General features: G+C 47.9%; 1 protein-coding gene across 1 annotated transcript in view; it reads right to left on the bottom strand.

The window, feature by feature from the left end:
* LOC306781187 (serine/threonine-protein kinase WNK2) overlaps positions 1-12236 on the bottom strand; it is a gene marked incomplete at its 5' end in the record, with an annotated part of 37061 nt that extends 24825 nt beyond the window's left edge. Inside the window, 4 exons of the mRNA XM_079273930.1 lie at positions 245-402; positions 491-711; positions 1504-1676; positions 11634-12236. Coding sequence (XP_079130056.1) covers positions 245-402; positions 491-711; positions 1504-1676; positions 11634-12236 — 1155 coding nt within the window. The remainder of the gene's footprint in view (positions 1-244; positions 403-490; positions 712-1503; positions 1677-11633) is intronic.
* Positions 12237-12511: the final 275 nt, after the last annotated feature.

The following is a 12511-nucleotide window of genomic DNA, read 5'->3' as shown; positions in this document are numbered from 1 at the left end:
CTGCTCACTCCGAACTCACTGCTCTTAATCGGCCCCCGTCTTAAAAGGAGCCGCTGGCGATAACACAGCTGAGCGCATCGGCGCCTCTCAGCCTCTACTCGGCTTTGTTGTTTTTGGACGGTGTGTTTAGCTAAAAGCTAACGGAACGACACATCACAGACCTCACTCTCCCGAGCGCACCTTTTTGGTCTTTATCCGTTACAATTTCTGAATCAAACTGGAATAATGTAGTATGCGGACTCACACTCGTGACTTTGCGGTATATCTGAGCAGCATTCTGACACTCGGAGTACGGGTATTCAGAGGTGGCCATTTCTAGCATACACATGCCAAAGGCGTAGACATCCACAGCCTCGTCATAGTGTTCTTCATACATCTCTGGAGCCATGAACTCTGGGGTGCCTGAAGAGAAAATGCCCAATAGATGTGTCATTCATCTCTTTACTGGAAGAAGCATGTGTCTGCAATGTTATGTTTCAAAGTCTCCTACCTATGACGCTCTTAGCAAAGGAAGCCGCCTTGAGTGTTGCCAGTCCTAAATCCCCTATTTTGACCGAGCCGGTAGGTCCAGTGATAAAGATGTTGTCACATTTGAGGTCCCTGTGGATGATGGGGGGGGTCCTGGTGTGCAGAAAGTGAAGGCCTTTCAGGATCTGTCTGCACCAGCTCCGCAGCACCTTGGGCTTCATTACCTTGAAGCGCTTTAGATAGCTGTAGAGAGAGAGGGAAACACATTACCTGACCATGAAAGGAGTTTCAAAATATATTTTCAGTGAAACATAAATAGGCTGACATGTCTATGACACACTTTAGAAATGGCAAAAGGCAGAGGTCACTCTAATCACTGTAAATATCTGCTTCATTCACAAACAGTTATTATCATCATCTCCACCAGGGAATCCTGCAATTGGTTGTGTGTGTGTGTGTGTGTGTGTGTGTGTGTGTGTGTGTGTGTGTGTGTGTGTGTGTGTGTGTGTGTGCGCCTCTGTGTCTGTCCACGGCTTATCTTTCATGCTGCTGCAGCAAACTGCTGAATATTTTGGGTGGCCTGTTGTGGCTGCATGCTGAAGGACCTCTCGTGGTCGCGGTGACTCACACTTTCTCAAAAACACCTTTTATTGCCCGTTTCATACGACCATTGACTGCTTGCTGCCTCCTCACGGGCCCCCGGCCGGTAGGGGGCCCGTGTCTACCTCCGACCCCCCATCTGCTACTCTGCTGGCATACAGCCCAGCTTGTTTTTGAGTTTGAATGAAGTGCGTTTTACTTTACCACCCATTGGTTGCGTACATCACTGGTTGTTAGCCGACTCCCTTTTATTGTTTTGTACGGTTTGTTTGGCTAACTGCTGACGGATCTAATGCCAATTGTGAGTTTTATTAATTCAACAACACAAAACAGCAGTTGTGGTTGCAGACACACCTGGTGGAGATCTGCACTCTATCGAGGGCACCTTTCTATGGTGATTTGTTTGGAGTCGTCTCCGCCTTCGACTGTACTCACGTCTTCAGCGTTCCCGACGTCATGAGCTCCGTTACCAACACAATATACTTCTTCCCCTTAAGGGGCGACTCCCAAAAGTCATAGAAACGGACAATGTTGGGATGTTGAAGGCCCTTCAACATCTCTGCCTCCTCCTTAAAGCGCTGACGTTCCACTTTCGACAGCTTGCGATCCTAGAGGAAAGACGACAGATGCAGCAGAAAGAGGACGTGAACATGAAGCCCTGATGAAACGATACTTCTTCCAACATATTTCCTCAGGAACGACCAGATGGAAGAGGCTTTCACCCTGAACTCATCTCCCTGCACATTTTATATTCATGCTCCAGTGTGTGTCAGCAAGTGGGAAAGACGTGTCAGTCATTGAGTCGTCTACACATCTTTAATGAGACCGTATGTGTGTCAAAGCAGATAACAGTGTGTGTGTTCAGTGGCTTTCTGAGGCAGAAAACATATCATGTGTGTGTGATATGCATTAAAACGACTTTTTATTTAATACCAGTCAGATGTGACCTTACTCACAGAGGCTGTAGAAAGAGACATTAGAAGGGTGACAAGAGAGACTTGGGGGGGGGGGGTGAACATTCACGTGGTCACACCCACTACCCACTGCAGCTAAAGGTTGTGTGTCATCCGTCTCTTTCATCTTCCTCCATCTCTCCTTCACTTGCTTGCTCCCTCTCTCTTCCGCTACCTTTTGCTCCTCTTCCCCCCCTCCCCTCCCCCATATCTGCAATCCGTCTCTGCACCCCCAACACCGACCACTCCCTTTCTCCGGAAGCAAACATCCCCCCCCCCCCCACACACACACACACACACACACACACACACTGTAAGCGATGCCGCTCAACCGCTTCCCTCTCCGGGTCTCTGTGAGGCCGACCCCGCTCTGAGAGCACCCAGACGGGTTCTTTACTGCGATTTCCCTTTCTTCGTTTGACCACCACGGCGACGACTTCTGTAACAAACACGCGCGCACACTCAGCACTTAGCGAGAGGACTTGAAAGCACGACCCCGCCCTCACGGAGACGGACGACACCGACGGTGGACTGCGATGAACACAACGTAGCGAGATTAAATCTGTTCAACCACAGCGAGATGAAAATGCACAACAGATACAAAAAGCAGCCTGAATAACCTAAAAAATTAACTATGACGCAAGACGCGCTGTGATGTGACAATAAAGCAGTGTGTGTGTGTGTGTGTGTGTGCGTGACTTATTAGGTTTTGTGTGCAAGTGTGGGGGGGGTGGGGATTTTCACTGCACTCTTCTGAAGTACCATGAATAATTCAGTTCTGCAGAGAACCTTTTTTACTGAGGCGAGCTGAGCGATGGAGGGCTGTGTGTCCTCCTCCTCCTCCTCCTCCTCCTCCTCCTCCTCCTCCTCCTCCTCCTCCTCCTCCTCCTCCTCCTCCTCCTCCTCCTCCTCCTCCTCCTCCTCCTCCTCCTCCTCCTCCTCCTCCTCCTCCTCCTCCTCCTCCTCCTCCTCCTCCTCCTCCTCCTCCTCCTCCTCCTCCTCCTCCTCCTCCTCCTCCTCCTCCTCCTCCTCCTCCTCCTCCTCCTCCTCCTCCTCCTCCTCCTCCTCCTCCTCCTCCTCCTCCTCCTCCTCCTCCTCCTCCTCCTCCAGCAAGCGAGATGAGGGATGTGTGACTGATCGTTTCATTACATTTCAAACATCACAAAGCGCCGCTACAGGCACACAGACATATGGGAGCAGGCTATAGATTAAAACATTCGTCCTGGGAGGTTTGCAGGCTAATATAACATTCTACAGCAAAACTATGTGTTCACATCAAGTTTCCGGCGTGATGTCCCACGTTATCGTTAATGCATGCTGTCCGTTGAAGAAGAAAGCGCTCTTGTTGTGGAGAGATCGGCTCAGGGACTTGAACGCAGCTTTTTCGAGACTTCTGGATTCAGTTGCTCCTCTAACTCCTAAAACTAGACGGTCAAATATCTACTACCATGACCAACTGCTTCTGCTCAAACATCACAAACACCAGTGAGGCAAGACAGCGTTTCACTGACTGCAGAATGACACTGCACATTTGTCCCTGCAGTGACCGCACGTTTTGCTCGATAGCTAAGTGCCGCGGGGATTGAGAGGGTTTATATCAGGCTGAGTGTTGATTGTGGCCTAATAGAACCAGACTGCCCCCAGTGGGGGAGCTGTGGGGCTATGGAGAGCTGAGGCCGGCCACCTCTCTGGAGCGTCAATCAAAGAAACACGTGACGGACACAAACAAGTGAGTGATGGCCGGCGATGGTGTTCTCAAACTGAGGAAAACGTCATAAACACAAAGATGAAACCTTGTGTGGAGTGTATTAATCACAATAACTCACATTTGTCATCATACACAACGGTCACACCCAGAGACTGACCCACAAATGCAGAAACGGTGAGTCGTGATTTATCAAGATGGACGCGTCACATAACCGAAAACTACATATTACAAATTAAGGGTGTGGCCTTTAGCCTAAAAAAACAATAGTTCAGTCGGCTTAGAGCAGATAAACAGACAATAACCACTTTCTATTCAATTAGTTTATTCATGTAAAATGTTGAATACAACAAAATCAATTATTATCAACCCCAGAAAAGTCTCCTCCGTTTTACTTTTGGCTGCTTTGACGTTAACACACAACATAATAGAGAAAAGGCGAGTAGCAAAGCACTGAGGCAGAGATAACAGGCTTTTTCTCTCGGAAGACGTTGAAAGACGATAAAGCTTTTGGACGTTGGCCCAGATGAGGCTATAAAATGAGCAAGCAGCTGACCCAAGTCTGCACCCAGACACCACCCAGTCTGTTTAATGTAGAGCTGCTTATTCTCACCAAATATTCAAATCCTGAAAATCAGTCACAGTCAACCAGTGAGATCTGCGAACAGCAAAATAACACAAAAAACAATGTCGCCTCGCCACAGCTTTGTGGTGCTAATTACAGTTCCCTGCCCCCCATTAAACTGGCCTTATCTTGATCCTCAGTTAACAAGAAGCAGATTAGCATCATTTGGGTTCAGCAACAACAGTGCGACGGCTAAACCCAGCGTGCTCCAACACAGGAGATTAAGAAAGAGAAGTCCAGGATGTACTTAAAAATCTAACTAAAACCGGACGCTGTTGAAATCATGAAGGCATTTAAAGTTAAGCCGCACACACAACTTTTTTCTTAGTCCCAACGATAATGTGGCGCTCTATTGATCCATGCAGAGTGATTCTCTTTACTGCGTCTCATTCACAGCTCAGACATCTCAACAATGAGGCTGTTTGGAATAAAGGGACTCAAAGGTTGCAGGCTTGCTCTCTATACATTGTGCCAACTTATGGTATTGCAACATATGCGTCTCCAGTCCATCGATGTTTAGAACTGTGTGCGTCTCTCTCTTCCGCATTTTTATTTCCGGTGTCGTTCTTTCTTAAAGCAGTGTCGTCAGTCGGGGAATTTCAATATCTCCCAATCCTTTCTGAACCAGGAAGTGACTGCTGTAAGATCAAGAGGACAGCAACAATGTGCACGTGTCGGCACAGCCTCGTCTTATTATCAAAGCACATCGGTTGCTCGTCATCTTCGTTCCCATCTTTCAGGCTCCTCCTTGACACCAGCACTGTTAAAATCTGCCTTTAGCCAAATGACTATTCTGCTGTTTGGGTGTGAGCTGAGTGAGCTCAGACAGATGAGGGAGAAGAGATAAGGAGACGCTGTGAGGAGACGTATAACCGACGCCACCACACCCCCAGAACCCGGAGTCAACAGGGGAACAACAAGGCATGTCACCGCTGCGCTTAGGGCTTAAACTAACCACAGTGAGAGTGCGTTGCTGAGGTGTTTGAGTGTGTAACTGTGCGTCTTTCTGGCCGATTGTGACTGGGAGTTGGCCAATGTGGATGAGACCACACACACCTCCTGGAAACCTCTTTGCTGTCACAGACTACATGCAGAGGCTGAGAAACAAATGGTTCTTTGACACGGAGAGAAAGAAAGAAAAACTCGTGATTACACACTTGCCTCTTCAAGAGAATAATACTTCTTATACAAAAGGCCATGATAACTGCTGACTCATCACATCTTTGTCGAGAGCCTGAATGAGGCTGGGATATTTATTTGTTAAATCGAACACGTGCCTGTAGGTAATCTGGAAATATTTTCATTTTTCTCTCAAATCCGGTGAGAAGTCATGACAAAGACCGCCCACTGCATCATTTTGAAAAAGTGCAAAAGAGCGGGCAAGAGGCTGACAGATGAAACCAAACGACTGAAAGCAAAAGGCAAAATAACAATTTCCCACAGCCGAAGGTTATGTCTTCACATTGTTTGTTTTGTCCATCCAAAAAACCAAAACTCAAATATATTCAATTTACACACACACACACACACACACAACATGAAGCAGAGACAAGTAGGAGAGCTTTGAGAAGCTGGAACCAAAGAATCTATGACGTTTTTAGCGATTTGATTAAAATAATTGATTAATGCAAACTGTATCCACCCCCCCCCCCACTGCACATCTGGCTGCAGGTCTGGCGGCGATGCACTCAGCTGTGTTATCATGAATGCTGCTACCAGTCAAGGGCCAGTTAAGAGTGAGTGAGGAGTACGCAGGCGGTCAACAGCAATATAAAACAGGCCGTAAAAGCCGCAAACCGTGTGACCTCAAACCTTTTTTGTGATTCTACAGTCAAGCAGCAAACACCAAAATGGGCCATGTTCACAAATGTGCTCCATGTCTATGTAAACCCCGAATGAAGCCATGGCGGACTGTTGCAAGCCATGAAGTTAGAGTGTGGAGTCAGTGTGAGCTCCTGTTCCTGCATCACTGATGATGGGGGTTGGAGCTGAGACGAGACAGAGAAGAGAAGCATTCTGGGTAGAGGCGTCCTGAGCCCAACCTCCTCCCGAGGCACCTTTACCAAAAACCTGCCCGAGAACCAATCTCAAGAGAGCCGAGTAAAATGCATCAAACTGGAACAGTAACTACAGACGACTTCTGCAGGAGGAAGGAGGAAGAAGAGAGCCAATGAGGAAGAAGAGAGTCAAAGTGCTGCATGGTTGAACAGACCAAGTGTTTCCCTGTTAACTAGTAGCGACATGTTTGACAACAGAAACACAAAACCCAGTAGCTGCCCGACATGAACGTCTTTTTTGGTTTAGATACAGTGTGTGTGTGTGTGTGTGTGTGTGTGTGTGTGTGTGTGTGTGTGTGTGTTTCCCGTCACACTCCAACACCTGGGCAGGTTTCACTGTGGTGCTAATTACATTCATTGTGAACTCAAAAAGTAACACTTGCGATTCATCAACCGTCTGCAGATTTATCTTGCAAGAGCGACTGAAGGTGGACACTGTGGCTGTCACAAGCCATCCCAAAATAATTACTGTCAATGCGTCTCTGGACCGCACGCAGCAGAGAGTGAGAAAGAAAGTGAGAGCGAGAGAGAGCACAGCACACTTATTTTTACAGTCGATGGAACTCATTCACGTCTGGTCCTGTAGCTGGTAAAGGTTGGGAGAGCTCCTCTCGTGGGTTCAGTGCCCGAATGATTTGATTGGCGGCTCAACGCTCAGTGAAGCGTCGCTCAGTGAAGCGCTGTGGAGGAGACAGAAACGCCGACAGACGTGCAGCAAGAGCACACGAGGACCAGGTCGCCTGAACATTCTCTCAATTATTAATTAATCGGCAATTTGAATAAATCATCAGTTAGATCCGTTCTAACTGTTGCACCTTTACAAGACAGTCGCAGAAGACTCGACCACACCATCTATTGTGTGGTGTTGATGCTTGTTGTATTTTCTACTGAAGCACAACTTCACTTTGTGACTTTTCCTTTAAAATAAAACATATTCTTATTTCTGTAGATTGTCTGTTACCAAAGCGTTTATCAGTGATACAGAACCAAAAGATAAAGGTGATCAAGTCAGTCTGGAGCCCCGTCGCTGTCACAGAGTCAGTAAGTTAGGATTTACTGAGTATTCTTAACTTTCAACTGTTTTAATTCCATGCTTCTCATCTAGTTCTGAAATTAAATCAAGGAAGCGTTAGTGGCAGGTAAGCCAGAGAAAGCACACATACATAAAATGTACACGTATCAGAGCAGCTCAAACCTCACAATTTTAAAGCTAAACAAAAAAGAAATGAAAGCAAATATATGATTCATATCTAAAATAGGCCTTGAACGACAGCTTTACAGATATAACGAGCTGTCAGGATGAACATGAACCGTTTACAGGTGGACTTTAGATGCGAGTGCTACTGTGAGGCCTTTTGTTTTCCCCTCATTGTTACGCAAATAGCTTCGTGATGAAGAGGTCAACCAGACCGTGCGTTAAAAGTAACCCTCGTCTTCATTGCACAGAGCCTGCAGTCAGCGTTAACATACAGCGGTGCTCCACATTCATTCGTACAAACAACCTCTTTAAATTCCAAGAGGGATTACTCGTCCTAATGAGCTGCTGGGACACTTCCTATTGTTGGGGCAGAGACGAGGGAGGTCAAAGGTCATTTAGGCTACTTAAAACTTTCATCAGTTCAAAGTCAGACCGCAGGAGTGTGTGTGTGCTGAAGGTGTGTGTCTGGAGGTGTGATCCATGAAGGCAACACGATAACAGACGTGCAGGCACAGCGAGCATGATGTCATCTTTTTGGCCAACTGTTTTGAGTCGCTGCACATTTAAACATGTTTTTTTTTTTAAAGCCATTAACTAAATAATGTAACTGTACTTTGATGAAACACATCAATGCTGGTGTCAATATTGACATTTCTTTCCAAAATTATAAAAATCGCAATTTCATGGTTGAAGATGGCTCAAAATGCCATTTGCTGTTTTAAATCAGTCCTAATCTTCCAAGGCCAGATTCTGAGAGAGTAATTTACATGATGAACGAGAAGAATGTTGAAGTCCTCTAACCAGACCCTCCTCTTCGCCCTTCACACTGTGGTTTTAGTTCATGAACGCTGCCTCTGAACGTCTTATTCAGCGTTCGGTTGAACGTAGCTCCACCTTCTCGTGTCACTTCAGGTTGCAAAAAAAAAAAAACAACAAGATGGCGACGGCCAAAATGCCGAACTCGACGCTTCAAAACCACGACAAACCAATGGGTGACTCCACTGTGACTGCGTCCACTTCTTATGCACACTCTATGGGAATAACACAGAGGACGAATGCCCAGTGAGCACCAGAGCAGACATGGTTAGAGTACAGTACCGTGATCATATGTACAAAGCCCTCACCAAGAACCCATCGGCACGGATTAATAACCAGCCTCTTTCCAACAGGCCGCGCTGCTGTGGCTCTAGCAGGCTCGTCCTCCTTCCTCTCCAGCTGGCTGAGTGACGCCGGAGATCTGGCCTCTGCGGTCTGGCTGCCTTTGCTTCCCAGGGCGTCTTAATGCCAAATGGGCTTTAACCAATGACCCACTTGAGCATCTCCAGCTTTTGTTTTCCTTTTTTCCCCCGTCTGACAAGTCAAGACAGGGTTGTTGCCCAACGAGTCGGCCGTAAACTATGCTCAGAAACACACGAGCATCCTTATTAAAACACGGCTCCGTCTAATCTGCCATTTCAGCAAAAATCTCCAGCAAACAGCGGCAGCTTCATATCACTGCCACAGTATCGTCGGCCGCGCCGCGTTCACGAGCTGAGAACCAGATTTAATCGACAGAGCAACAAGCTCGCTGCCGAATACCAGAGGAGAGTGCACCAAGTCAAGACTTAAACTCTGCGTCTGACAGCGTGTTCAACGCAGAGATACATATCTCTACACACAGCCACACTTGGCAGAAACGGGAAGCTTCCGAAAGTTTTAAAAATGAATTCTGGTGAGCGATGATAAAAGGAGACAAGGCGAACAGAAGCACAAGAAGTCACAATAGTCGTCTTTCTCTCAGATTAAGCCAACATCCTCGCCTGTGCCAGGGCCATCTGTGTGAGGCCAGCGGCCCGGCACAGACACCGCCATGTGGGGGAGATGAGAACGGGAGGAAAGGGGAAGAGGATCGAGTGAGGGAGAAACAGAGAGAGAGAGAATAAACACGGAACCAGATGACAATTTGTAGGAGGAAAACCATGTGACCACTGGAAGGAGGGAAACCGGTGGAAAATCACAGAGTCCTGTCTCCTTCCCTCCACAGAGAGCTCCTCTGTAAAGACACGCAACACTGAAGAGCAAACACAAGCACCTCTATACGTTCTAAATAACTTCGGCTGCAATCCTTAAAACGAGTTGATACATGCACTGTGCTGTTGGAGATGACCGAGGTGCTGTGGTGCGATTGTGGGTTCTCGGGTAAAGTGACTCCTTGTTTGACACACAACAACATCAAGCATGCTGGGAAATCACACAGGGGCCACGAACTCTACATCTCATTCACCACCTGCTCAGATTTAGGACATAACTCTCCTGGGTGAAAAATACCCATGAAAATGTCTTGAAAGTGGAATATATGGTATTTAGAGCGATAATATATTGTAGCAAACAACTATTGTCCATGTAAAGACAAAGGCCGAGCAGAGAATGATGTCGCTGTCCCCCGGTGTGTGATTAATCAGAGCTTCTCCGTGCTTTACACCGTTAGCGCTGTCAGCACTTTTCCCACAGCGCTAGCTCCGTTAGCATCGTTAGCTGTGACCCACTGGCTCAGCCGTCGCCATGTTGAGAGCCATTGAGAGGCAATAGAATGCTCCCAATCTCACATGTCGCACCTTTAGAGTCGTTAGGCGACATCATTAAAGGTCCCGTTTTGTCCAAGATCCAAAGAGAATCAATTTACTGTAACGTAAGGGACAAGGAAGAGAAAGCAACACATGAATCAGCAGATTACTCAGATGAATCACAGCGACCGGGTCAGCGTAGCGTTTTGCTTATCAAACCGTTTTCATGGCTCAAAGCGATGATGCATAAAGGAGCAAATAAGATGAAAACATGCTTGTGAGGAAAGGAGCATTTTTATTGTGATTAACATCCGTCACTGGCTGTCCACTAGAGGGAGCGTTGATGTGTCACCAGGGGAGAATAAAACACAGATAATTGCTTCCTGTTCCACACGTCATCATCCGCTGAGCCCAATGCAGCGACGTCAAGACGAGGGAGCTGTGGTCTGCATGACATCGTGTCTCTCAGCTCCACCTCATCTCCACTCACTCCTATCCAACGTTATCCTCGGAAGTTATTTCCAGCCATAAGGAGCAACCGTCTCCTGATACTAGTCGCACAAAACAGGTTTAGTTTGATGCATTTGTTTGTTTTGGTCACTCAGGTTGCTGACGCAGCGTGTTTTTCAGAACCGTAGGAATTAGTACACACACACACACACACACACACACACACACACACACACACACACACACACACACACACACACACACACACACACACACACACACACACACACACACACACACACACACACACACACACACACACACACACACACATTGTATCAGTTGGGCAAATGACTAGAGCAAAAAAAAGAAATCAAGGATGGTTGAACATAGACGTTTGAAAGTCTTCACCGTTTTAATCTGAACGTTGAAAGAAGAACCAATCACGGTAGAAGTTATCCGTCTTTGAGTGGGGCCAGTCATGCTTACAGTCGTCCCCCCTTAAGCCTCCTGGGAGACAGAGGGGGAGGTAAACCCTGCTGCAGTCTCAAAAGGACCGAAATAATTAGTTAATACCGCCGCACAGTCTAAGCTTTCCTCCGTCCGTGTAACGCAAGACGAGGTGGACTCTCCTCTTGTGCATCTGCAAGAAACCTGCTGATCACCATTAGTGGCGCTATACGCGTCGGCACATAATGTCGATCACTTTCCTCGTGTAAACCAGTTAAACACTTTGTGGGAACCCATTTGCAACTTGGCGGGTTGACAGCTCCCTGAAGACGTCACCATCACACCAAGCATCATGCGTGAACCGTCACCGACACAGAGGGGGCTTCATGCGAGGGTCAGGCATTCCTCCACAAAACATCGTGGAGATAGTTATCACTGAAAGGGTCTCCCTCGCCCATTCGCAAGAGTAAGAATGAGGGGAAAAGGGTGTTGTGTGCGGCTGCTGAATATGTGCTGTCGATACTTAACCGACCCTGCTCGGGTGTCACAGAGACAGATTGTAAATCACGGTTCAAGTACTCTACCTGCAGCTCACACCAGGCCACCTCGACCCAGGTCTCAGTGTCCAGGCCCTTGTAGACCGTCTTGAAGGACCCTCTCCCCAGCTCTATGTCAAACTTGAGGAACCTTCCTCCTGGTGATGTGGAGACCGCTTTCATCTCCGCCTCCTCCTCGTTCTCCTCACTGGACGCCTTGATGGCGGCTTTACCGGCGCCATCGCCGCACGTGAGGTGATTCAACGCATCATCTCCGCTTTTATCCTTCTCCTCGTCGGCACTGGCGCTCTCCGTGGCGCTGTCCTTCTGCCCACCTTGGCTTTCGGTGCTGGAGCCTTCTTGTATCCCACAGCTGGTCCCCCACGTCCTGTCCACTATTGTCCGCAGGTTTATGTTTAGGACCTTGTTCCTGTTATCGCACTCGGGCGCCGCTTCGAAGGCCTGCTCGTCCGTCTCGGAGAACCACAGGCTCCTCCTGATGAACCTCTGGTGCACGTTCCTCTGGTAGCTGCAGGACGGGTACGCACTGGCCTTGTGCATGTTCGCGGGGAGATCGCACTGAGAGTCGGGCAGGGATGGACGTTTCAGGTCACGGTGGACCTCGGAGTTTGAGTCAGCCTCGGGCTCCATGCTGATTTTTAAACTAAAAGTTCAGTCACTTTGGTTTCCAGGTCATTCGTGCCATGGCGAGACTTCTCCCCAAACGTGATTTAGAGGAGAGTACCTGCAGCGTCCACTAGGTGACGCAGTTTGCCTGACGAGGGTGGGATGGGTGACAGACGAGATCTCATCCGATATCAGGAGCTGCAGAAAGAAACGTTGCCAGTTAGGGAAACAAAACACACAATTCCTGTTGTGTGGGACAACACAGCTGGCTGTTTATTGGCTGAAGGGGAAGTCAGTCA

This window comes from Melanostigma gelatinosum, assembly GCF_949748355.1.
Source record: "Melanostigma gelatinosum genome assembly, chromosome: 8".
Lineage (NCBI taxonomy): Eukaryota > Metazoa > Chordata > Actinopteri > Perciformes > Zoarcidae > Melanostigma > Melanostigma gelatinosum.
This window is presented reverse-complemented; position numbering and strand designations above follow the sequence as displayed.